The sequence below is a fragment of the Aplidium turbinatum genome, chromosome 11, assembly GCF_918807975.1.
Source record: "Aplidium turbinatum chromosome 11, kaAplTurb1.1, whole genome shotgun sequence".
Classification (NCBI taxonomy): Eukaryota; Metazoa; Chordata; class Ascidiacea; order Aplousobranchia; family Polyclinidae; genus Aplidium; species Aplidium turbinatum.
The window spans coordinates 25,881,314-25,905,723 of NC_137482.1; the positions used below are offsets into that span (position 1 = coordinate 25,881,314).

The 24,410-nt window shown below is 41.9% G+C and overlaps 1 protein-coding gene across 1 annotated transcript in view; it reads right to left on the reverse strand.

The window, feature by feature from the left end:
* LOC145780005 (laminin subunit alpha-5-like) overlaps positions 1–24,410 on the reverse strand; it is a 156,137-nt gene that overhangs the window by 84,385 nt on the left and 47,342 nt on the right. The window contains exons 28-59 of the mRNA XM_082591702.1: positions 23,085–23,233; positions 21,918–22,032; positions 21,601–21,750; positions 21,120–21,213; positions 20,629–20,820; positions 19,806–19,966; positions 19,332–19,470; positions 18,341–18,508; positions 17,715–17,918; positions 17,356–17,532; positions 17,101–17,238; positions 16,447–16,598; positions 16,168–16,281; positions 15,189–15,248; positions 14,795–14,941; positions 14,174–14,315; positions 11,501–11,710; positions 11,161–11,375; positions 10,864–11,019; positions 9,529–9,672; positions 9,133–9,229; positions 8,602–8,766; positions 7,410–7,570; positions 7,019–7,183; positions 4,890–5,026; positions 4,093–4,276; positions 3,831–3,964; positions 3,575–3,746; positions 3,267–3,451; positions 2,728–2,823; positions 2,086–2,218; positions 1,725–1,865 (exon numbers count right to left, since the gene is read on the reverse strand). Coding sequence (XP_082447828.1) covers positions 1,725–1,865; positions 2,086–2,218; positions 2,728–2,823; positions 3,267–3,451; positions 3,575–3,746; positions 3,831–3,964; positions 4,093–4,276; positions 4,890–5,026; positions 7,019–7,183; positions 7,410–7,570; positions 8,602–8,766; positions 9,133–9,229; positions 9,529–9,672; positions 10,864–11,019; positions 11,161–11,375; positions 11,501–11,710; positions 14,174–14,315; positions 14,795–14,941; positions 15,189–15,248; positions 16,168–16,281; positions 16,447–16,598; positions 17,101–17,238; positions 17,356–17,532; positions 17,715–17,918; positions 18,341–18,508; positions 19,332–19,470; positions 19,806–19,966; positions 20,629–20,820; positions 21,120–21,213; positions 21,601–21,750; positions 21,918–22,032; positions 23,085–23,233 — 4,797 coding nt within the window. The remainder of the gene's footprint in view (positions 1–1,724; positions 1,866–2,085; positions 2,219–2,727; positions 2,824–3,266; positions 3,452–3,574; positions 3,747–3,830; positions 3,965–4,092; positions 4,277–4,889; positions 5,027–7,018; positions 7,184–7,409; positions 7,571–8,601; positions 8,767–9,132; positions 9,230–9,528; positions 9,673–10,863; positions 11,020–11,160; positions 11,376–11,500; positions 11,711–14,173; positions 14,316–14,794; positions 14,942–15,188; positions 15,249–16,167; positions 16,282–16,446; positions 16,599–17,100; positions 17,239–17,355; positions 17,533–17,714; positions 17,919–18,340; positions 18,509–19,331; positions 19,471–19,805; positions 19,967–20,628; positions 20,821–21,119; positions 21,214–21,600; positions 21,751–21,917; positions 22,033–23,084; positions 23,234–24,410) is intronic.

Genomic DNA, 24,410 nt, shown 5'->3' on the forward strand with positions numbered 1-24,410 from the left:
GTTTCAGCTTGATAGGGTGCACCTCATTTATGTTTTTAGGTTTCAAATATTTTTGCTTTAATTTTTTGTTTGGCTTCAAAGCCAGCTGACTAGCGTGTTTGTTATTATTTCATGAAATTTTTGTTTCTATCTTATAGAGCATTTCAAGGCCTTGTCACAAATATATAACTTGTTGGGGTTGTAACAACATCTTGTTTGATTTGGACTTATTTATCCGCACCATCAAAAAGTATTGCTAGCACTAGTATTGTCGCCAAGTAGATACAGATGCGATAAAGTATATACAGAACGGTAGATGCCAAGTTAATGTCAATGTACCAGTTACATGTTCAGTTATTGATAACTCGTTACTTTGCGACTCTCAATACGATGCATTGCTCGTGAAACAACCTATAACGTTCCAACAAATCACCAATCCATCTGTGCCGTGCGTTGGGCTTGCACAATGTTGAGAGGCGTGGCCTCTGATGGGGCGTGAGAGGGTGGCAACGTGCTCCCACTAAAGAGGTTTGATTTGAGAACTGTCGTTGCGATAGCGCCCAAAAGAACTACTCCAACTACGACCCCAATGACAATAAGGAAAACTGGTAGCAGTGAACCAGAACCACTCTGGCCAGTGCCAATGACATCGCCGGGTGGCGCTGCACCATATCGTTCAGCCTCGAAGTTATCTTTGGCCGGTTCGTCGGCAAGTTCTTCTTCCCGGTCCAACTGCAGTTCCACGTCTACCCCGTCACCGTTTACGTCATCTCTGTTGACGTCACTCGGAACTGCTTCTCTGTCAGCGTTCTCTCGTGCATTAAACTCATCTTCCCCGGGGGACGGTAGCGAAGTGAGTTTGTCAGTGGCCAAAGAAGCCTAGTGTTCAGAAACGAACTTTGAAAATTCGAAATAAAAGTAACGGAACTGATCAAGCAGGAGAGTGAGCAGTATACACATGAGTATGCAAAGGCGGTTAAAATCGTAGAACAGGTCGATGATTATGGATTACAGCCATTCAGCAGTACAGCATTGACACAAGCACATGGCGGTGGATACAGGCAGATAGTTCCTTGAAGCGTGCAGTGATTGGAAGAAGCAAGCTACTCGGCGTGCAAGAACAAATCAGCGTGTTACCACGACAACCAGTCTGATATATATACAATACTTGGCTCCCCAGTCAAGAAGCACCTTTTCATCGCATCACGCATGCATGCATGCATGCATGCACATCACTCCATGCGAGACATTCATCCGGGTACATAATTCATTAATTTCGGTGAGAGCACAAAAGTTTTTAGAGTTTCCTCAGCTCCGGCGTTGACTATTTCTAATAAGTTGGTGGCGATACGCTCAATCGGTGGCACTCTCAGAAGCTAACGTTGTCCCGGATTTAAAAAACTGTTTCACAAAAATTCTGGTTCCCACTCAAAAGGAAGGGTGGGCTCCATTTTCAAAATAAGGTGCTACTACACGAAATATTTGCTTTGTAATATACAAACATGACTTCAAAACAAGATGTACCCATGCATAAAGGATGACGTAACACGCATTCAAGCGAAACGAGCAAAACAACGGACTATTGTGACGATTAAGAGCAATAAAGAACGTTGATGCTGTCCAACTCTTTAACGTGAAAGCATTTAGTTCATCAATTGTGACGTAAAAATGATTTGTTAGATTCCACTCCATGCATGGGGGCGTTCGTGATTGGTCGAGGAACGACCAAGATTTTATGGGGTTACCTGGGTCTCGGTAACACTCATCATAGTCCCAGTGGGAGTGACAGTGTTCAACGTAAGCCCTCCTTCAAGATTGTCGGCATCACCGATATTGGGCACCAATTTAACGTAGTCATTCCCTTGCATGGTGAGTGTCTGGACGCTCTGGAACAGGTAAATTATTTGCTCAGAGAAATCAACGCGAACTTCAAGGATCGATAGCGTTATGTGCCGCTGAACGAACGTTAAACTTCATAAAATCGAAGCTAAAAGTGTTGATTGAACAATTGTGAGCGAATAATTATAGCATGACGATTGAATAAGGGTGTGATCTGGTTGGTCGCCTCTTGGTGACATGAACATCACAAGAAAATGACCAAGTTACCTCCTTCTTGCATCCTCTGGTTACTCCAATGTTCTCCAACGCGTTCTGGATGTTGAAACTTCTGCTGTTGAAATTCAAGTCCTGGATGCAGCCACGAAATGAGATGTCGATGTTTTTGAGATAATCGCGCAGTCTGAACAATAAAGATGTCATTGTAATGATGTCACACAGATAAGCCGCATGCGCCAGGAGCATTGCAGCATGTCTAAATCTCCATTTGCAAACAACCCAATCAATCACGACATATGTTGTTAGTTAATTTACTTTCATCTGCAGCATGTAACCTCTAAATCTACATGGTATGCACGACTTAAACTTTTGTAATTTTGCCACCTTTTTCTTTTGTTGGTCTTGTTTCCCTAATCTATTTTACACATCCTCATTACAAAAGAACAAGTTGAATTGATGGTTAATCGCCGTTTGTTTATTACTAATCCTTTTACTGTTATTGTCTTGCGCTGTTAGAGAAAGCTGTTTGTGATATTCAGCCATGTCTTTAATTGTCGCCCAGCAAGGAGTGAAAGGCGGACGTTTATATTGCCAGACATACATGACGTCGTTACGATGAATCACAGAAACCCATCACGATGAATCTAATCTTTCTAGATGTTGCATTATCAAATACAGGCGAGGATCACTTACTCTTGTTTGGCATCCTGGAACCAGATGCCTCCGAGCCAGATGTCTCCTATTATATTGTCTTCGCCTTCGTCGGGGTACGGTTGGTTCAAGTAAAACCTGAAAGATAACGTCTCAAGTGATGCGAGAACGTAGGCAGACATTTAAACAACGTTATCTCAGTACGTCACTACCACATTGTAGCTATTTGAATACCAAGGTAAAGAGCAAGCATAACACGCGTTTGGTGAATTAGACTGGGAAAATCTTTTAAAGCATAATTCTAGAAGCAGCGCAGTGTGTTGAATACCAATTGATACTGTTTCTGCATGCACCGTACAGTGCTGTGATAAATAATCATCTAGTTCTTGTGTATTTGTAACCTTTAGGCTATTCTTATGTTCTTATGAAGTCCAATCTCGGCTTATAATTATATTCGGATAGGGACCGCAAGATTGACACAAGAAACCAAACAAATCAATTCGATAATGTCAATTAAACACAAAAATTTGCTGATGTCAGGTTTGGATGACCACCACTCCAAGATCCCCTATGGAACTTACTCGAGGTTGATGGAAACCAACATCCGGTGGTGGGCTGGGGCAAGTCCCGCTTTGACCAGGAGCGGACCATTTGACTGGGTGATGTCGCCAGTTCCATCAATCACAGTCCTGTTGGGCCGATCAAACCCGAAGTTGTAGCTGTACACAAACTTGCCATCGACAATCTCCAGAGCAATGAATTGATTCTGAGCATAACGAGCATCGGTGTTATGAAAAAACGATCAAATCTTTGACAACCCCACTTTTTTGTCGACGATACCTCTTTTTACGATTTTCGTTATTTAGACACTGATTCCGCAAAAACTTACAATGCTCTGCCCGACCAGGAAGACCAAGCTGTTGTCTTGTAATGTGGACAGCTTGAACCCGATAAAGTGGGCTTTGGCTGCCCCTGTCAGGAATGGTGTGTCCTCTCGTCGTATGCGAACGTAGCTGCCTCGCCCTCGGAATCGCCACATTAGATTTTCACGCAACCCACTTCTGCAAAACATCAGGTTCCGTCAGCACCAGCTACAACTTCTTATTGTTTCTATGTCTTTGAAATAAACAAAATGAAGTACCCACCCCAAAGCGCACGACTCTCCTGGGACTCTCCCTCTATATCTCTTGAAGTTCCAAAGCCCAATGGTCTCGTTGTTCATTGTCACGTCAGCTAAGCACACGTTGCCTGCGTTAGGATGCTCCACCACAGGAGGGCGCTACAGAAAAAAAATCTAATGTAATGTTTGTCACGTTACTCCCTATACTCCCTATGTTTTCTCTCATGCAGAAAGGGCAAACAAACATGTGACGTTGTACAGAAGGTTTAAAGGCAATTTGGTCTCACCTGTTCTGAGGGGTTTCCCCCAATAAAGAACCTATTGTTAGACGGGCTCATGTTAGACTTGGTGTCGTCTCTATCAGTGGTCCCTGATTGGATATCTACATTGGTCTTGGCGGATGTAGAGGCGTCTCCCCTACTAGAATCTGTGACCGGGTACTCGACTATCAGCTTTCCTTCATTGCCCCATCTATAAACAAAAAATTAATGAAGCTCTGGTAATAACTGGCAATGACATAGAAACAATGGAGGTCCACCCATACAAGTTGCATCCTCAACAAGGCGTGGTGGAAGGGTGTGACTAGAAAGTTGAATGATGTCTGATCAACTTCCAATAGTATAACAATCTATGTTTGAGTGACCACAACATCTCTCCTTGGGACTTTTATTCATGATGTGGGCCGCAGATGACCTTTGAAGACGATTTCTCAATCAATCGCAAAAGGATACGTCTAATGCTTTCCATGCAGGTCAGACTGCGGTGTTCGCGCCTTCCATTACCTCGAACCACGACCTGTGATAAAACTGTTTTGTCACATTCAAGCGTCCACCATTCCTTAACGATTTAGATGAAGTGAAAGAAGAAGCAAGCCGACCTTCGTGTTCAACTTTAGACATGCCATTACGTGTCCGCCCAAGACACAACAATATGATTTTCAGAGGTGTCGAACTTACGCTCTTTCGAGTGTTGTACCAAGGCTCCCACCACCAGCCTACACAGTCGGTAAATATAGAACAGCTATTATAGAGCACATCGAATAGTTTAACTGCAACTCCGTCACGTCACAAACAGTTAATTTTACCTCACAACGGTAATTGTAGTCCATTTGTCGTTGGCGATTTCTACCGCGCTTTCCAACTTTCCATGTCCATTGCCCACCTTGTAGTTGTACCTCACTCTTCCATCGACGGTCTCTACAGAGAGATAGTCCCCAGTGTCCTGCATAGAGTCGTTGAAAACTATTTTTAATTTTTGTTTTTAGGCTGTTTGTTATCCTTTCATATATTGTTCAAGCAACAAGTTACATCAATCATTACAAAGAACTGTGATAAGTAGAACTACTAAACTATGGCCGCTGATTAGCTTGTCATAAATTCGATTAGTTTTACAGCAACTTAGGTTTGTGAATCAGGACTGCTGGCTAGCGGATGCTGTTTTAGAGTTGACCAAACCACTAGTCGAACTCATTTGTTGCTTGTTTTGATTTCTATTCATCTATTTCATCACTGTGAACGTTTGTTCATTGCTGTTGTTGCGTGTATTGTATTTGCGAACAAATGTTGTAAGATGCTACAGGTTAGCCACTTGACTTAAGAAGGCATGGTGGAGTAAACAGAATCAGGTCGAGTATGTTGTGGTGGCATCTTTCATATGATTGTGTGAAGCTGATCTGCTATAGACGTTGGCAATCATGGTAGCCAAGCCTCTCTGTCAATGGTTTTGATTCGTGTGTATGTCTCCAATTAACTAAAACTGCAAATAAACCGAAATTGGAAACTTCAGATGGAAATTTTAATTAACGAGAGAAAACAGAAATTTACCTGCAATTGAGCATTGTTCATCCCCATTGTTGGGGAAGAATCAAAACTATTTCACAACATTGGAAAGTTTTGTAAACAAAATTCCATATTAATATTTTTCCAGTAAACAAAACGTTCAAGCCGAATTTTTGTTTTCAACTGCAGCCATTGACGTCCTCGTTTCTGCTCAAATATTGTATAGGGAGATGGAGCAAAACGATATTGCAATTAAAATAAAAACAAGCTTGCTGTTCCAGTCCATTCGTCTACCAGAACATCTGTCACCACAACATTATTCTTTGCTCAAATTATGTGGCAATTATTTGTAAATAAATATAAAAATTTTGATTTCTTGTTTTTGGTGATCGATTTGCAGTGCATTAGTGTCATAGCAACGATAAAATTTTGCTGAAGTGACCCAGTTTATACTTCTCATAAAAGGGTTTTTAAAAGGTGCCGGTCTGGAAAAAATTGACTGGTACATAACGGGGCAAAGCGGACCACTATAATTTAAAAATCCCTGCATCTGTGTAGTTGCAATTGCGCCGATCCAAGGGGTAGGTAAACCAGGCAGTTGTCTACGGTTGCCACAAATAGAGATATATCATCAAACATGTTATATTGAAAAGTAAGCCTAAGAGTTGCAGGCTCAGTTGAGAAACACGAAGTAGGCTAGGCCATACTAATCTGACCAATTAACATATGGTTTCATTTGTTTATTTTGCTACAGGCTAAAAGCTGTGCTATCTAGATTCTAGATGTTTGCTCAATTTTGATTAGCCTAAATGTAAAATCATGAGGCAATGGCGGCAATTACAGTTTGTGTGAGCAAGGTAAGCAGTTTCTCAAATGTTTAGATTAGACCTTATTTTTGCTGTGATACTGTATGATTCTTTAGTATTTCATTTACAATATTTTTTATCGGCTTGAAAAGGGCTGTATGACCAGCCGAAAACGTGCACTTATTTTTTTTTTCTTATAATGTTAAACGTACTGTTGCTGCTTAGTTAATAGTTATGTTTGTTTATGGCAATTGCAATTGTTCAATATGCCAAACAGAAACACAACACGTGTCAAAAACCGCTCTCATTCGTTTATTTGCAATATAATTTCAAGCTACTGATCTTGCAAAAAATACGAACAAAATGTTTCTACAATTAAATCTTTGCTTGAATTTGCTTAAACAGGCTTCCGGCTATTTAAATTAGGTCCACTCTTTGGTTTCCTGTTAAGACTAATTTTCTTTAGACTGTTGGTTTACCTGTCTTTGGCGCAAAAACTAGACGACAAAACTCTGATTTAGTGGTTAAATGTTGCGCAGGTTATTCATAAAAATAACTTTTTTAAATTTTGGGTGACCAGATAAACACTAGATGGCCTCCCAATTTGTTTTTCTAAATAGAAAGCTCACCGTTCCATCGCCAAGGTACATAAGATGGCCATTCGTCGAGTCCGATTTCACTTTCGCAGCAAACTTAACTTCTATGTATTTGTCGGTGTCCTGGATGACATTCGGCGAGCGTAATTCAACGAACTGTGTGGGTTCTTCTTGGAAGAACTTAACCGAATCTTTGATCTGCATCAAAAGGACGATATCCAACGTGACCATGAATAGCGAGTTGTAATTGATTAATGATCGAAGTGCGTATCTGAGTGGATGGAGTGTCCGTTTCGATCCACCGAGACCGGTCCGATATCCCATCATAACAAACAAACTATTAACATTCAGTAGAGAAGCATATGTGCCATTTTGCTCGTGCGCCGGAATGTGGCAAAGCGATTGAAGAGTTTTCAGTACGCACCATGTTAGCAACGTTCCGAGTCAATTCGATCCTCTTCTTGATCTCCAGAATTTGCTCATTCATCCTCAGGTCCTGATGGAGGGGAACCAGTCTCTCGGATGTTTGTTGCGTCTGACTCGACTTCTTCTTCATCCTCCTCACAGATCCAGGCAGATCTGCCACTGTGGGAAGAAAACCATCAATGATTTTGTTTGGAAACTATGACTTTACAGAAACACATTTAACCAACGTTCATTTACGTTGGGCCGACATAAGGAAGCCACTGACAATACAATGGGTAGTTGGGTACTGTACAAACACAACGGGCTTGTACAAGCAATAACAACAGAATTTTGCTTGGCATCACTTTCACCCAGAGAGTTTTGGAGTAAATATGAAATTTCGTATTTCTTTTGTACACAAAATGTATTGCTTATTAATTAGTAAAAACGCTAATTATTAGAAACAAGATAATATTTGGAATCAACAAACCAGAGTTGACAAAAACCACTTGTAAAAAAGTAAAACAATAAAGAATTAAAGCGATCACAGTTAATTGGCACATACTTGCCAGGCAACACATCCTTGCCAGGCAACACATCCTTGCCAGGCAACACATACTTGCCAGGCAACACATCCTTGCCAGGCAACACATCCTTGCCTGGCAACACATACTTGCCAGGCAACACATCCTTGCCAGGCAACACATACTTGCCAGGCAACACATCCTTGCCAGGCAACACATCCTTGCCAGGCAACACATCCTTGCCAGGCAACACATCCTTGCCAGGCAACACATCCTTGCCTGGCAACACATACTTGCCAGGCAACACATCCTTGCCAGGCAACACATCCTTGCCTGGCAACACATACTTGCCAGGCAACACATCCTTGCCAGGCAACACATGCTTGCCAGGCAACACATCCTTGCCAGGCAACACATCCTTACCAGGCAACACATCCTTGCCAGGCAACACATCCTTACCAGGCAACACATCCTTGCCTGGCAACACATACTTGCCAGGCAACACATCCTTGCCAGGCAACACATACTTGCCAGGCAACACATCCTTGCCAGGCAACACATACTTGCAAGGCAACACATCCTTGCAAGGCAACACATCCTTGCAAGGCAACACATCCTTGCCAGGCAACACATACTTGCCAGGCAACACATACTTGCCAGGCAACACATCCTTTCTCAGGTACTTACAAGAGGCGCGAACTTTTTCCAACTCCCTTCCGAGATTAATATTCGTGTCCGGAGCATTTTTAATCTTGTCTTCAAGTTCTTGGGCCCGGGAATCGGCCTCCTGAGCTAACAGAGTCGCATCTCCCGCAATTGAATTGGTTCTGGCAAGATCGTCATCAAATGTACCTGGAGATGTCAGAGTAAGCGGCGCATTTAAAAGATCAACTCAAGACATCCACTGAATTCTTTCCATTTCTTTTTATTTATAACATTATTTTCCTCATTTTAAAGGCCCGTGGTACCCCAGCTGAGGATTTGGGAAGCAGTAAATACGGCCTTGCATGATTAAAGCTATTGATTATCGAGCTTCCGCAGCAGCTTTTTTCTTTTTTTTAAAAACAGACTAAAACGAGTGGACCCCTAAGCACTAAGCAGTCGTGTCCCCTCATTCGGCCGGGGTACGGGGGTGGTTAACATAGCCCTGTCTCATGGCACAAACAAAAGCGGGTACCGTATAGTGCGAATAAATTATGATCGGATGTGACTGGTTACCTCTGTCCAGGCCTTCCAATCCATCACTAAAGCGATCAAGCTTCCTCATCAGTTCCCTCTTCTGCTCCTCCAATCCATCCAGAGTGGTGGCGGACTCCTGACATCAAAGTAACCAATAAACTAACAGTCAGCAACTAACAAACAGAAGGCTTGGCAAGGGGCTGCTACGATCGTGCATGAACAGTGTCAGTGTATCGGCCGGTGAGCGGTCACATAGCTATGTAGGATGGACACGAGAATGCAAATCATTATTCCTTGATGAAGTAATACTTGGTAACTTCAAATCTTTCATGTAAACTGTTCTAAAAAAGAAGACTGAATACCAATTCAGCACTCATGATTGGTGAATCAAACCATTTGATAATATTGCGTTTAGATAAACAATACCCCCCGCACCTCCAAGTCGTTGTTGAGAGCAGAAATGTTATTGGAAGACAGACTCTGGGTCATCGAGAGCAATTCACTGCTTTTCTTTTCAGCTTGGTTTGCCTTCTCTTGGAGATTTTGATTCTCGATATCCGTCTTCGCTTTCTTGGATGCCTACACATAAGACGGCAGCTAGAACCTCGATTACACTGGCCAAGTGGTCAAAACGATTAATCTAATATAAACTTTAAAGATTGATTTAATTTTAGGGTAATCTTTGAGTGCTGAATCTGAATCTGAGCTCAGATTTCTTTTAGTCAGATTTTTGAGATATAGTAACAATAAATTGCTATTTTTGCCAAAAGTTGTATATTTGATATTGCGTTTATAACACATACACACGCTTTGGTGTATCCAATACAGTGTTACAGAACAAGTTTGTCCGATCGTGCTTATTTTTGCCATGATCAACAAGTACAATTATTCTTTATCATAAATTTAATGTGCTCAGAATTGAAGATATTATTAAGTTGGAGACTGCAAAGTTCATGTACAAGTATGTGCACAAAATGCTGCCACGAGTCTTTGCTGGCTGCTTTGCTTTTGTAAGTGAAATTCACCAGTATAGCAGCCGTCAAAATAAAAATAATGATTTATATTTGCCATCTGTAACATCAAACTTTGGTAAGAAGATTCTATGTTTCAATAGAGTGTTATTATGGAATCAAATACTAAAAGAAATAAAAGATACATCTTAGAGTATTTTTAAATTTAAATATAAATGTTTCTTAAAAAAAATTGTAGAGTAATCACTCCTAACACATATAATCTCCTTACTCCTTGCGTATAGTCTTTATGCACTGTATTATGTTAAGTACCGCTTTTATGTTCCTTATTTTTTGTGTTTTGGTTATATGATCGAGTGGCCGCTGACCTTGGTGAACTTTTGGTCTTTCGCTGCCATCCTTGCGGTGTGAATTATTTTTGTTTATTGTGTTATGTATATTTGTGTTTATTCGGCAGCAGAAAAAAATAAACAAACTGAACTAAACAAATAATAATTTGTGTCATGGAGCAAAAGTAATCGAAATACGCACGTGGACTACGACTTTGGTGCTGATGGTTGTTGACGCAAAATTATTAACAAAGAAGGAGTGGTGAGCTAAAACGGAAGCTATAAGCAACAACTGGGCAGCCAACGATGTTTTGCATCAAAGTACGAAACTGAAGAAAAACTGTGGCAGAAAACGTATTGGAAAACCTAAAGAAGACTAAGCTCCAAAAATGTTGAGTGGAAAGAAATATGCCAACCTCACTAATGATATCACACTACTAGCCTGGCAGCATTTATGACGTAACACGTACCATGATAGCGTCATCGGCAGCTGCCTCCGCCTCATCGATTGTCTGGGACATGCGGCTGAATCTATTAACTGCTTCAATGCGATTCTGGAGATCAGCGCCAGCGATGTCGGCCATTGCTCGAGCGTCATCCTCCAACTGGTTCTTCTTCGCGGTGGACTGTTGATCAACAGAAAGCACAAGTGTTACTGGCAGATACAACTGAGAAATCGTTTTCTACAGCTGACTACCGCATGCCAGCACCATGACACCATCAATGACGTTTACACAATTGGTTCCATGTCGCTTGGTCGGACTTGCCTGGTTAGCGAACGGTCCGTAACGTTCAATATCGGCCACCAGCTGGTTGTACACAGGAAGAAGGTCGTCATAGGATTGATTCAACGCCGAATTCAGACGTTCCAGCTTCTCTATCTCGGCAGGGATGGAGCTTTCCACAGCCGACTTTGCCGTAGCAAGAAGTTGTTGAGCATCAGCGATATCCTGATTTACCATTGTGACGTCGGCACCGATGCCTTAAGAAATGAATTGCAAAGATTGATTACGTCATCGCGATAATGCCTTTCAACTCCTGAGAGAGTAAACCAACAAGAGATACAAAACTAACTTGATAAGTGCAACTGCTTGTCGTAATACTCACCAGACACAGCGTCGGTCATGGAAGACAGGTCCTTCCTGTTCACAGCATTGCCAGTGGTGGCGTCGTTCGTATCCTGAGTGGCTTTGTTTATCTTCTCGACCAAGTCACGTAACTTTGAGTGCGTGTTGTTTAACTGCTGGACAATCGCATCCACGCGGGATGACGCGTTCATAGCGGGATCAGTAAATTTCCCTTCAACGCGACGAAGCACTGCAACAAAACGCAAGTAGCCAAAGAGTTTATATTCTTTTATAACAGTGTGGCACTTTCGAAAACACCGCACATTGTCTACTCACAAAATTGCATTCATCGCGTCAAGTAAAACTATTTTAAAATACCAAACATTGACATTAAATGGACCAACATTTCACAGGTGTTCAAATATCAAAGGAGGTAAAATCGCAAGTTTACTGATGTTTCGACTATAAGAAGTTTACTAATACAACGCAAAAATCAAGCTACGTAATTACTGCGAGATAGCTTTTGTTATCGCTATATGCAAAAATTCTGTTTGCAAAAACGTTGATTGCAATATACAAATATTTGTTTCGCAGGGCTTAGGTACGTCTTCCCTTTCAGCACGGGTGCTACAAGTGCTGCAGTTTTCCGTTTATGTGCAACATAGCCGACTACACTAGAGGAGGCCATGCGCAATCAAGCTACGCAACTAAACATAAACACTTATATCGCCTCGGAGAATGAAGCCAAATGTTGGCGCGGAACTAGTGCAAGAATAAGAGACATGTACTATACACATTCCTCCTATGAAATTGTTAATAATATTCCAGTCGCTTAAGTACTGGAGCTCTCTGGTGGCAAGCAGGTTCAGGACTTATTAGCCTAATTGATCGCAACAAATCGATCATCTTTGGTCAGCTGTGGCCTCCCTTATGACCCCCTCAGTTTTGTTTGTATTAATGGTTCCACATTTTCAAAGCTTTCACTCTGGTAATTTGCTCAGTTCCGTATTGTTAAAATATTTCACTTCTTATTTTTTTGTTTATTTGCCTTGTATCATCCCAGTTAGCGTTTGCCTTGTATCATCCCAGTTAGCGTTTGCCTTGTATCATCCTAGTTAGCGTTTGCCTTGTATCATCCCAGTTAGCGTTTGCCTTGTATCATCCCAGTTAGCGTTTGCCTTGTATCATCCCAGTTAGCGTTTGCCTTGTATCATCCCAGTTAGCGTTTGCCTTGTATCATCCCGGTTAGCGTTTGCCTTGTATCATCCCAGTTAGCGTTTGCCTTGTATCATCCCAGTTAGCGTTTGCCTTGTTTCACGTTGGGTATGTGGCGAGGTGGTTACGACGCCACGCAAACTTCATGAGCCTGTCAGTTTTACCCTGCTCAAAGGTAATATCTTTTAACATATTTCATGATTCAAAATTGGCATATCAAAACAGTGAGCATTATCTGTGTTGACTGGCTGCTAGTTTCAAATTAGAATAACATTCTGTATAATATAATCAATGAGTTAGAAAACCTCAGAGTGCGCATGCGCTATAGGCAAATAACAGAACATTTCTTAATAACCAAAAAAGTAGTGATCTACAAAAAAAAATTTGAATGATTTTTCAGAAAAGAACACACAGTGCTTTTGAGCAATGCCTCAGCGATGTCCCCACTAACACGTCATGCAAAGCCAACATGGTATAGCCCATCCTGAAGCAAGACGCTGTTGCCTAATCATCCTTAAATCTCTGTAAGTCTACCTGTACTTTCCACCGCCACGGCCAGAATAGAACACAATCACCTCAAACTATATAACCATTTGATCCACTTGCATGCGGTTCCGTTGCTGGCTATTGTTTCTGTATCAGCCTGTGGTAAGTAAGCTACATTCGCTTCGGCATTGTTCAAAAGCACTGTGTGTTCTTTTCAGGAAAATCTTGAAGCTGCTCTACATTCATTATTCAGTCGCCAACTCCGCTTGAAGCAGACTGCGCATCAACACGAGTCGGCTGCCTCCATGAGTTACGGTTTTAAACTCGCTCGCCCAGTATCGCCAAACTGTGATTGGTCCAAGCCTAGATGTTGTCATGCCATCGTCTTGGTGGTCTGCATCGTTTTCTTTTTCCGTTGACCTTACCTTCCATGCAGATTTTGAAATCTGAACTGAACTATAAACTAAAAGCTTCTTTAAAGCTCATTTATTTGATATATCAATTTTGAAAAATCAAAGTATTTCGAAACAAAAAGAACGACTTTGGGCGACCAGCCCTATTCTGTGCTTACCACCAGAAAGCTCCAGTGCTCAGTCTACCACGGTGCGGGAATACAGCGTTAACACTTTCAGAGATGGAATGTGTGCAGCACGTGCCTAACATTCACGCAACTGATTCACACCAATTATTCAGGTTATTTACATTTGGCTAAAAGAAAGCCAAATCCAGCGCGGCATAAAAGATAATGCGCCATTAAGAAATAAAACAAGGCTACACACCATATTTTGAGAAGCAAACTTACGCTTTAGTCTCAAATCAAACAGTCTCACTTTCATATGATGAAATAGTAGTCTAGTGAGCTGTTCCATTCATCAATGCTCAGTTACCACGGTATGCAGAACGCTTGTGGCAAAAAGTTCGCCGCCCGCCCAGGTAGGGGCAGGTCAATGGAGCGGACCACAGCGACAAACAGAACAGGAGCAAAATGACTTCATGCCAGAAGCCTACTTACGTTCTTCTGCCAGCGCCAGTTCGTCGTCGGACGCGGCCTTCATGGAGGAGAAGTCCCGCCCTTTCATCTTTTGTAGAAGCATTTCGGCTTCCAATAACTTCTGAAAGTAATCCTCCGTGTCACCAGAGGATTCCTCGTTGAGCTGTGGATGTGCAGGAGGAGTAAGAGATGATAGTAAAAAATTAACAGGCGAAGAGCATTCCCAACAAATCTTTCCATTTCACCCCGAAGGAGTTCTACTAAATTGCATCATTACTTTGGTTCCAAACGCGCAGCAATCTAACGTCTCGATGTGAACTATTCCGTTTGCTTCAACTACACAAATAAGTTTGAATAAAACTACATTGAACTGTACGGTACACCAAAACAGGGCAAAAGCATTGAACAGTAACAAAAGTCTAATTCGGAGGAAACGTTTTATGCATATAAAGCTTACACACAATCTAAACAATTCTAATCATAGTGGTAAACCAAGTGGAAGACCGGTTCGACAATAAACAAGGAACTCACAAAATTTAATAAAATGAAGCATGACATGAGACATAATGTAAGTGGGCTGGGTCCCCAGCTGACCTCTTCACGTTGCACAGCATCGCCATAAGCAGATTCATCAAAACTTACGTTGTCCAGCAATTCCTTGGCCTCTAGCTGGAAGTCGGAAGCGAGTGACTGGAGGGTTGCACTGTTGACCACGCCTTTCTTTGTCACATTCTCTGTCAACTGGACCTGGCTCAACAGCACCTTGGTGTGATTGCACATCTCCGTCACCTAGTCAACATTATTTCTAGTCAATGCCTACCACCAGCACCTGAGACATTTTACAGGTGTAATAAAGCAAGTTCTGCCACTTAAATTAATAAATTGATTGGAGTTCATTGCTACAAAAGCTACAAGCAGTCATGCACTAACAACAGGTCGGGCACTGTTTTATTGCACTTGCGTTGCTGTGACGTCACATCGACTAACAGTACATGCATTACGTAAACCAGCTGCTCATCGATGACTATATACTTACGTCAGCATCAGTTTTTGTTATTCTTCGATCTAGTTCATCTCCCTCCGTCAGTGAGTCAACCTATCCACCAATTACAGCTCGAGTCAAAATCACGTGCACGAGAACACACCGAGTAATTAATCTCGAGTAATTAATAATGGAATAATTATCCTTACGAAGATTGGGTAACAAAAGACTATTACGCAATCTTTGCGTAACAGATGACTATCAGATACACACGATACCGAATTGATGTGAATATCATCAGCAGTCAGGTGGCATTGACCAAGCGAATACAAACACCAGCAGTTGTTGTCAACAACCAATATCTTAGCCCAAAGTTCTCCCAAAATTGTGAACATCACCTCTCTATGGTTGCGTTTATGAATGCAAAGCGATGGTGAGCAAGCGACGACAAAGGAGTTTGTAAAATTTTATCTTAATACCAAAAAAAAGATTTCCCAGTCCGAGGATAAAGATTCAATCAATCAATCAAGAATGCTTTGCATGATTTTAATTGCAAAACATTTAAAAATAAAGGAATTTAAACTTCAAAAATGCAAATGATTTTGAATGATCAGGAGGACAGAAGTATTTCGCATAACAAATCGTAGTCAGTGTAAAATTACGTTTAATGCACAAGAAATGAGCTAAACCTTCCTCTTATGAGGTGACGCACCAGTAACAAATTTCACTATCACGAAATTTGTGTCTTATCACAGTTAATGTTTCGCCGCATGATCGTAGAAGCCTGACTGTTGTGAAATCATCGATGATGTTTTTTTTAATTCCAAGCCCATGCTTCAGGTTGAAACTGCCAAAAGTAGCCCAAAATTGAAACTTGTTCGAAATTTGTTCCATTACTGATTACGCATGCAGGAATAAACACACATCACTCTATGTCCAATATTGCCGATTGTTGAAGCAAAATTATCGCTTTACCAGCGCGTTGCTACGTTCATTTGACGCAACAAAGCGGTAAAGTACGTTACAACCAGACCTGGTCGCCACTTCCGGACATGTCGGATGCGATTTCATCCAGTCCTCCGTTGATGAGATTCTCCATGGCGGTAGTCGTTGTAGCCAGCAATTGATCTTCGTCCGTCACTGTTCCCTGAAATACAAAACGTATAAGTCACATGAAGCAGCAACGACAGATCAAGTTTTGTAGTCGCCGCTAGCCTCTGGGAGCACTTGGCCAACACCACGCCAACTGAACCAGAGTGAATAAAACTTTCAAAGTTTATTCGATCGCGCGAGATTAAAAACAGTAACTAACCATCATGTCGTTGACTCTCTCCAGAAGATTCTGCAACCGCTGGTTCGCGATCAGCCCCACCGATATGTTACGTAAATCCGTCATCGAGCGTCGCACGGCATCGGTCATTGGTTCAACGTCATTAAGGAGGTCATCAATGCACGAGTCACAGCCTGCACAAGAACAAATTGATCACCAGAAGACAAGATCAAGATAACAATTACAAATACCACACGGAATGTTGCAGGCTGCTTCGCAAAATCTCGAGTTGTCTAATGATGAGGCTTGTGGATCCCAGTTCATGGCTGGGAAATTAACTATTTTATTTTTCCTCATTAACATCTCCGAAACGAAAAGTACCAGCCACAATAAGCAATCCACTTGCAAGCCAATGAATGGACGGATAAGTGGAAGCCTTTCTAAGTCTTTCGCTTTGTGTTAAAAAAAAGCAGACTATCACAAAACGTCAGAGGGGTAAAAATCACACAAAACTTGGAATGCGACACCTTGCTCCTTCAACAAATTGTTAAGGCTTGAGTGTTGAAAACAAATTTCTTTCGAAATGAAGTTTTATTTGGGCATTAAATGTCTTGTGTTAACTTTGTTTCAAATCACTTTTACCATCAAGAATAATGTATTATTACTACGTAGTATTAATGTAAATATTCCGCTCACGCGAGCACTGGATATCCCCGGGAAGAAGAACGTGTCGGGATAGCTCGCATTGGTCACATTGTGCCCCAGTTATTCCGGGGGGGCACTCGCACAAGCCGTTCAAGGGGTTGCAGCGTCCGTTGTTGCGACAATTGCAAGCTGAAACACAATTGGTGAGACAGTAACATCGACACCATGAAAAATATTTTATTAAGAAAAAGTTGGTTCTAAACATCAAGCACGATAATGGCCATTCGCTACAAAAGATCCACTTACGTCTGCACCCGCTAGAAGAGTAATCCCAATATCCAGGAGCGCACTTATCGCACCGAATCCCCACAACATTAGGGGCACATCTACACTGGCCTGTTTCAATGTCACAATCTGATCCCAGGGCCCCTCTGTCACAACTACAAGGCCCACAGCCGTTGCAGGTGTGAAAGCCAAAATAACCTGTAATAAATGCGAATAATACGTAGGTGTTTTTTCAACGTTATATTGTTAATAAATGTTGCAGTTTTGAATAAAGTTGTAATGCAAGGACAAAACAACCCCTTTCTCTACACTGAAGTCCAACGGTTTGCCTCGTTATTAGTGCAAAAAGTCAGCATTACATTAAGACAACGCCCACTGACCAGGTTCACAGGTGTTACAAAGTCCCCCAATGACGTGAGGCCGACATGAGCAAAATCCCATTTTGTCATCACATGCTTCCGTTCCGCATGAGTGGCAGTCGCATGCGGTGCAATTCCTTGCCACGTGAGCATCGCCATAGAAACCATCCGCACATCTCTCGCAATACTTCCCTCCAGTGTTGAACCCACAGTCTGAACATTCTCCTGGAAAACCCAAGCAACGAGATATTGATGCACAAATGTAAGGTACACGATAACGCTCGGTGTGAAACCCCTCAAAGCCAAACAAGTCAACTTCAATTGGCCACCGCTTATAATCAATGTATTGCTGTGCCTAGGACACAGCGCAATTGTACGCCAATCGATTGTGCGCTAATGAATGCTAGTATTGGAAGCATTACATAGGCGTGATTTCAGAGAGCAGAGCGAAGTACTATATACGTAAATTTTTTTACTGCTTGGTTGCATTGTAGGCGCCTTGTTAAATAAGAATTTGTCCACACTTGCAGAACAACAAAACTTCAAATCATTTAAACAACATTTGTTTCAAGATAAAGTTAAAACTTATCCGAAATAAACCAAAAGATACTTTCGTTTAAAACAAAATTAAGTGCCATGTGACTCGCCTGTCAATGGGTCGCACGTGGGCATGATAAGGTTTGGGTCGAGGTTGCCATGGCAATTGCATTCCTGGCATGAGCCACCAACCACAGCAGGGTTGCCAAAGTAACCAGCAGCGCATAAGTCACACCTCTCCCCTGTGTAGCCGGGCTTGCAGTGGCATATCAGCTTACCTGTAAAACACAGAGTCTGGGGATAAAAGAAGTTTAGTATAGACAGGATAGTTTCAATAAAAGCAACGGAATTTATGCAGCGTTACAGTGTTCATCACAAATGGAACACACAGGAAACAAAAATTGCGAATGTCTTGATTTATGTCTTTGTTTAAGCTTGCCGATGGATTGAAACTCCTAGCGGTGAGCCTTGGTAATTGACTCTTGCAATCAAACGATTGATTCTTGCAATCAATCAAATAAATCGAGACAGCAATTGTAGGTCACAGAGCTCTATGCAATTCCATCATGTACCGAGTGATGCCAACCCAGAGATCTATGTCAACTAACGAGGGCGGGCAACTTCGGTTGTCGTATCAATACGCTATGTGCATTGTCAATATAACTTCATGAAACACCATAAAGAGCCATCTGCTAACGATATGCCAAGAAAAAACAGGGATAACAATAATAGACCGCTGGTGGTCGGGCGCTCCAAACAAGACTCGCCAGCCTACACTCGTGGTGAACCATAACAGCATATCATTGTGCTGCTTTCCGAGTTGCAGAAAATGTGAACCTTCCACACCTAACGCTGAGATAATGCACTCAATCTATTGTAAGTGAAGGGTGTCATCTGAATGACTAGTCGTGAAAAAGGGAAGGTGTTCGCATCTGTTACTTTCTTTTAAATATGATAAATTTTGAGAAGTTGCTTGGTTTCCACGCTTGAGTATATAAAAATGTGACGTAATAAGAATTCATGAAAACAACCTTCCTTTTCGTGGTATTTGACCAAAGAGAGCATTTATGAAAACAGCTTCTTTGATCCAAATGTACTCACCATCTAGTTCCTCGCAGCTGTCAGCAAAGTTACCTTCCTTATCAGGGAAGGGGCAGGGACACGGTCGGCATGCTTCAATCCCTCCAGTGGTAGTGTTTCCAATGTAGCCATCCTCACATACACCGCAGTTCGGCCCGCCCTGTTTATAGAAGCACATGAACCAGTGGTGGAATATCATCAAGATGCTTTTTTTTCTAGCCACGCTGGGGCCAAAACTTAGATTACTGTAAAGTTACCATCAGCTACCAACGATCTTATTCGAAACTATGTTGCTCGATTCGATTAAATGCAAGTTGCAATTCTAGTTGGTGTTATGCTGTGTGTAAATTTCTAGTTCTCACAAATTCGACTATTCTAGTTCAATTTAATTAAGTTTCAGAAAAACTATTGGCGTCAGTGCATCAGCATTATTACGACAACACTGAAACACCGAACACACGCGACAAGCCCACGTCCTTGCGCGGCCATACTCACAGTGTTGTACAAGCAGTCGTTCGTGTCTTTGAGATGCCCGTTTTCGTCACACGTCAAGCAGCGAGGGAAGCAGTCGCATTGACGACAGTAACCCAAATACGGACCCTGCTTCTCCCTGTAGTATCCAGGGTTGCAATTCTGGCAGGAGTGGCCGTTGTACCCTGCGAAAAATGTTTTCTTTTGGTGAATGAAATTATCGGTCTGCAGCAGGGGTCGCCAACCCTTTTTGTGTGCGGGTCACTTTAGCACTAAGAGAAATTGTGGCCTGCCACACTAATAAACCCAGTACACAGTACCAGCTAATAAACCCACCGCCCAGTACACACTACACAGCGGTATGTGATGTTAATATTTATCTTGAAACACCGCTCCAGAGCATGTGGCTGTGCGTCACACAATAGCATCCCAAAATAATTGGGAGCATCTAACTCGATGCAGCTGAGAGCAGATGACTATATGCCCCTTATTAAATAAACACAAGCTTTGGCATGATGCCAGGGTTAGGTCGATCTTGGTCGGGCAGCTCATCTGTAGTCAAATCAAGTATGGGGGTTCCAGGGCCTTGATTGCGGGACAGATTCCTCGGTGCTCGCAAGCCTCCACGCGACGACAACTTGTTGACCGAATTCGTGAAACTGTTGATCATTTAATTTTAAACTGTGCATAGACTGCACTGCCCAGTGGTTTGCCAGTGCGAAAACACTTTTAGGCACTGTCTTAGAGACAACGAGCTTCACGTGTGAAAGTGCCATAAAGAATATTATAAGTGCCATAGAATATTATAATATTATAATGTGAAAGTGCCATAAGTAAATAAGCTCACCGTCTGGGCAGGTGCACTCCTCCACAGCGGGGATTCCAGGGGCTGAACCAATAGGAAGACTGTAGTCGGTTGTTGTCATGACGACGTCTTGTAGCATAACTGACGCGACACCCACTTCAGGGGAAGCTCTGATGTGGAGAGCTTGGAGGTTGGCAAGGACCATCATCATTTCCTCTCGCTTGACGTCATTTCCTGCCCAACGCATCAACACATTCTGAGATGGCCAATCACAATAAGCTTCTAAACGAAGAAGGCCAAGCCGTGCAAAATTATGACAAACTTGAAAGCACAATAGAAAGTCTTAACGTTTATCAAAACAATGACAGCTAAAACTTGATAGTTATTACAATTTGCATATGAACCATACTATTTTATTAATGGTATACCTAAGATTGCTTGGTTTAGGTAAAATAACGTTAAGTGCTTTCTACAAAAAAAATTTGGGGGGTTGCAGCCCCTTTAGTTCTTATGGACAAGCCTCTACTGCTTACCACTGTCTTCATGCCGGAATTTTCTTTCATTCAATTCCAAGCTGACCGATTGAGAAATGTCTGGGTTCACCCATCCTATCACGAATTGATTGCCCTGTAAACAGTGTCAGAAAAGGTTTTAGTGGGCTATCTTGCTTTTCCTCCAACCTAGTTTACGTATAAATGGCTTTATATAACAAAACAATAATTTTAAGTATTTTAAAAGAGGAAAATAATAGCAACTGAATGTTTATCAAGAACTTAAATCAAACTATTCTCTTCCAATACATTTCTTACCGATTCAATGAAACCGGTTTCACACTTCCTTTAGTGTTTATGCAAACTTTCACATATTCCCCCACAAAAGGAATTTCCTGCCCCACGTGTCTTCCATCAAAAGCGACTCAACACCCACCCTCCATCATTCTTTTCACATTAATTTTGAGCGTTCACCACGTCACAGTTGTGTGGAGCATCATGCAAGTGAACAGTTCTTGCTTACCTTGAGCAACAGATCAGGGATGCGGCCTAGCAGAGGAGCAGGACCTCCTATGGAGGAATCACCAGCTGCATCTCCCCTTCCAGAGAACCTCCATGACGCTGTGTAGCGAAGTTCTCCTCCGTATGAACCAACCACATCACCAAGATAAGCCTGGAATATCAAAGAGACATATCCAATGAATGATTGCTACTTTAGGAACTTTGCTCACTTATGTCGTGACAGATGAAGCCCACTAGCAAAGAAATAACTAAGAAATCTAGATAAAACGAGTACAAAGTTGGACGTAAGCCATAAACTATTAGGATCTGACTGTTCACCTTTGGAGCTGCCCAGTATAGGTTGGGTTGGTTTGGGAATCGTTGACCTCCGTTCTCCACAATGAGCACCTCTACCGCGCGACCATTGTTAGTGCTCAATACCTTTGGAGTAGCGCTGAAATATACATTATTATCAGCCACATCCTTACTCAGATCCCATGGCACAGTTGATGCTCTACTCTTCCGAAGAACAATACAAGATATGAGGAACGCTGCCACACTACAATACTGCACACTGTGACGCTCAACATCAGTAAACGCAAAGCAACAAAAGGTTGTTTGATATTTTTCTAAGTTATAATGATTCCCAGAAAGTTGTAGGTTTTACATGTAATTTCAGTGAAGCAAATTGAGAAACTAACGTATCTGCCTCTGCAGAAAAATGCATATGAAAGTAGTGATGAACCATTCGACCAAATTTGTAAAGTCAGCATCAACAATATTCAATATGCTTATCGGACAAAAGATACGACAAACATCGCTATATCATTTTCTGTAGAGAAAAGCCAAGACCGCAAAGGACATCTGAGGTCTTACTTCGTATTCTCACGACGGCCACGTTTGTGTCAGTAACAAATTTTATCGGGTAAAAAGTTGCCGCTAGCAACATAGCAAATTTTATCACAAGCTAAAATTGCAATGTCGATTTTTCATGGACATTGGACATGAAGACAAAATAAAGCTGCAGCTATCAGTATGAAACTAAACTAAACAATGTCAGAGCAGAAACCCGAACGTCAATCCTACTGCTCTTCATGTACAGCAGCAATAATTCAGTTTATAAGCACACTGTGCTGCACATGGTCATTATTTGGCAGCATGGAACTCATGCAAGTTTTTGTCCAGTCAAAGATACAGCGAAACCAGAATGAATGGACGCGCAATGTTGAACATTTACAAAACTGCACTTCTTGCGCAGAAATATTAACAAATTAGAAAAAGCTTCAAGCCGGTGAATGGATATTTACTTATAAAACAACAACTTTCGTATTCTGGAATGTACAGCATTGCTGTCCATTAGGTTATTACCCCGAGTTTGTGTTCGCCAGAGTTACAGCAGAATATCATTGCGTATAATTTATCCTCGCGCAGCATGGTTGGATTATTAAATCCCAATAAAATTTTCTGTAAAAACGTCATCAGCGAAGCGTCCCCCGTGACACTCACTTGACGAGATTGAGCATCCTCCAACCCCGCATGTCGTAGGTCTCTGTTGAAGGGTACTGGGAGCTGTGGCATTCGGCTGGGTTCGACGCCACGAAACAGAAGCACTCGGTGCATCCCTGAGGATTGTTGACGTCAAGGTAGAAGGAACCCTGTTCGCAAAAGACAAGCGTTAGCAGAGTTTAACGAATCGGTCGGATAGGTTCCTACACAGAACACCAAGTTTCTACAAGGAAAATAATTGTTTAATAATTCAGTTTATTAGCTATAAAACAAAGCAGAAAAAATGAAGAAATAATAAACAACAAACTGTTGAGTGGCGAGGAAAGAAAACTACAGCTGCCACCTCAAGTTGACATGAAAATAGCAAAATTGAATAATATTACAAAAAAATGTGTGTTTTTACCAAAAGACCAAGCCTACCACACTGGGACATGGACTTCCACCGACCAGCTGGTTGCCTGTCCAAAGTCGGGGTAAATGGAAAGGGTTAACAACAGGAAGGGCATCCGGCCATAAAACAAACAAAAGAATAAAGACTCCAAAGATGTTTACCAAGCAAAGGATAAGGAAAATACTGAGGAATGACGCAGAAAGAACACTAACAGCAATTGACGGATGTGACTGAAATTAAGGAGGAGGAGATAACTAATGCCTTGCAAAAGTGAAACGAGGAAAACAGTCGGAACAGATTATATCCTATAGAAGCTTGAAAAGTGCCGAGAGCGATTGGAACGAACCAGCTAACCACTATTTACCAGACGATAATGAAGACAGAAAGCATAACAGCAGCACTTTGATTCCAATTTTTGAGTGTGACATATATACAAGAGTGTGGCAGGTACCATGACCATCAAACTCACCTCAAATACGCTGAAGTTATGGGAGAGTATTAGATAAAAGCCTCTCGGAAAAAGTTTCCATTTCACAAACAAAGCAGCAGTTTGCTTTCATGCCGGGAAGGAGCACGTCAGATGCAAAATTTGCGTTGCGTCAGCTGATAAAGAAATCGAGAGAAGGTCAAGGAGATCTGCATTGCGTGTTTATCGACCTCGAGAAGGTAAATGATCGGGTGCCAAGACAGGAGATTTGGAACTGTCTTTGAATAAAAGAAGTGGAAGAGAGGTATGTACGTCTGATCTAAGACACGTATCAGAGAAGTAGAACGAGAGTGAAGCGTGTGGCAGGAATCACTCAAAAATTTGAGGTAACCTTCAAGCGCTGCATCAAGAATCTGCACTTGACCCATTCTCTTTTCTGTCATTATGGATTGCTTGACAGAAAACATCCAAAGAGAGGTACCGTGGGATGTGCAGTTTGCCGACGAAA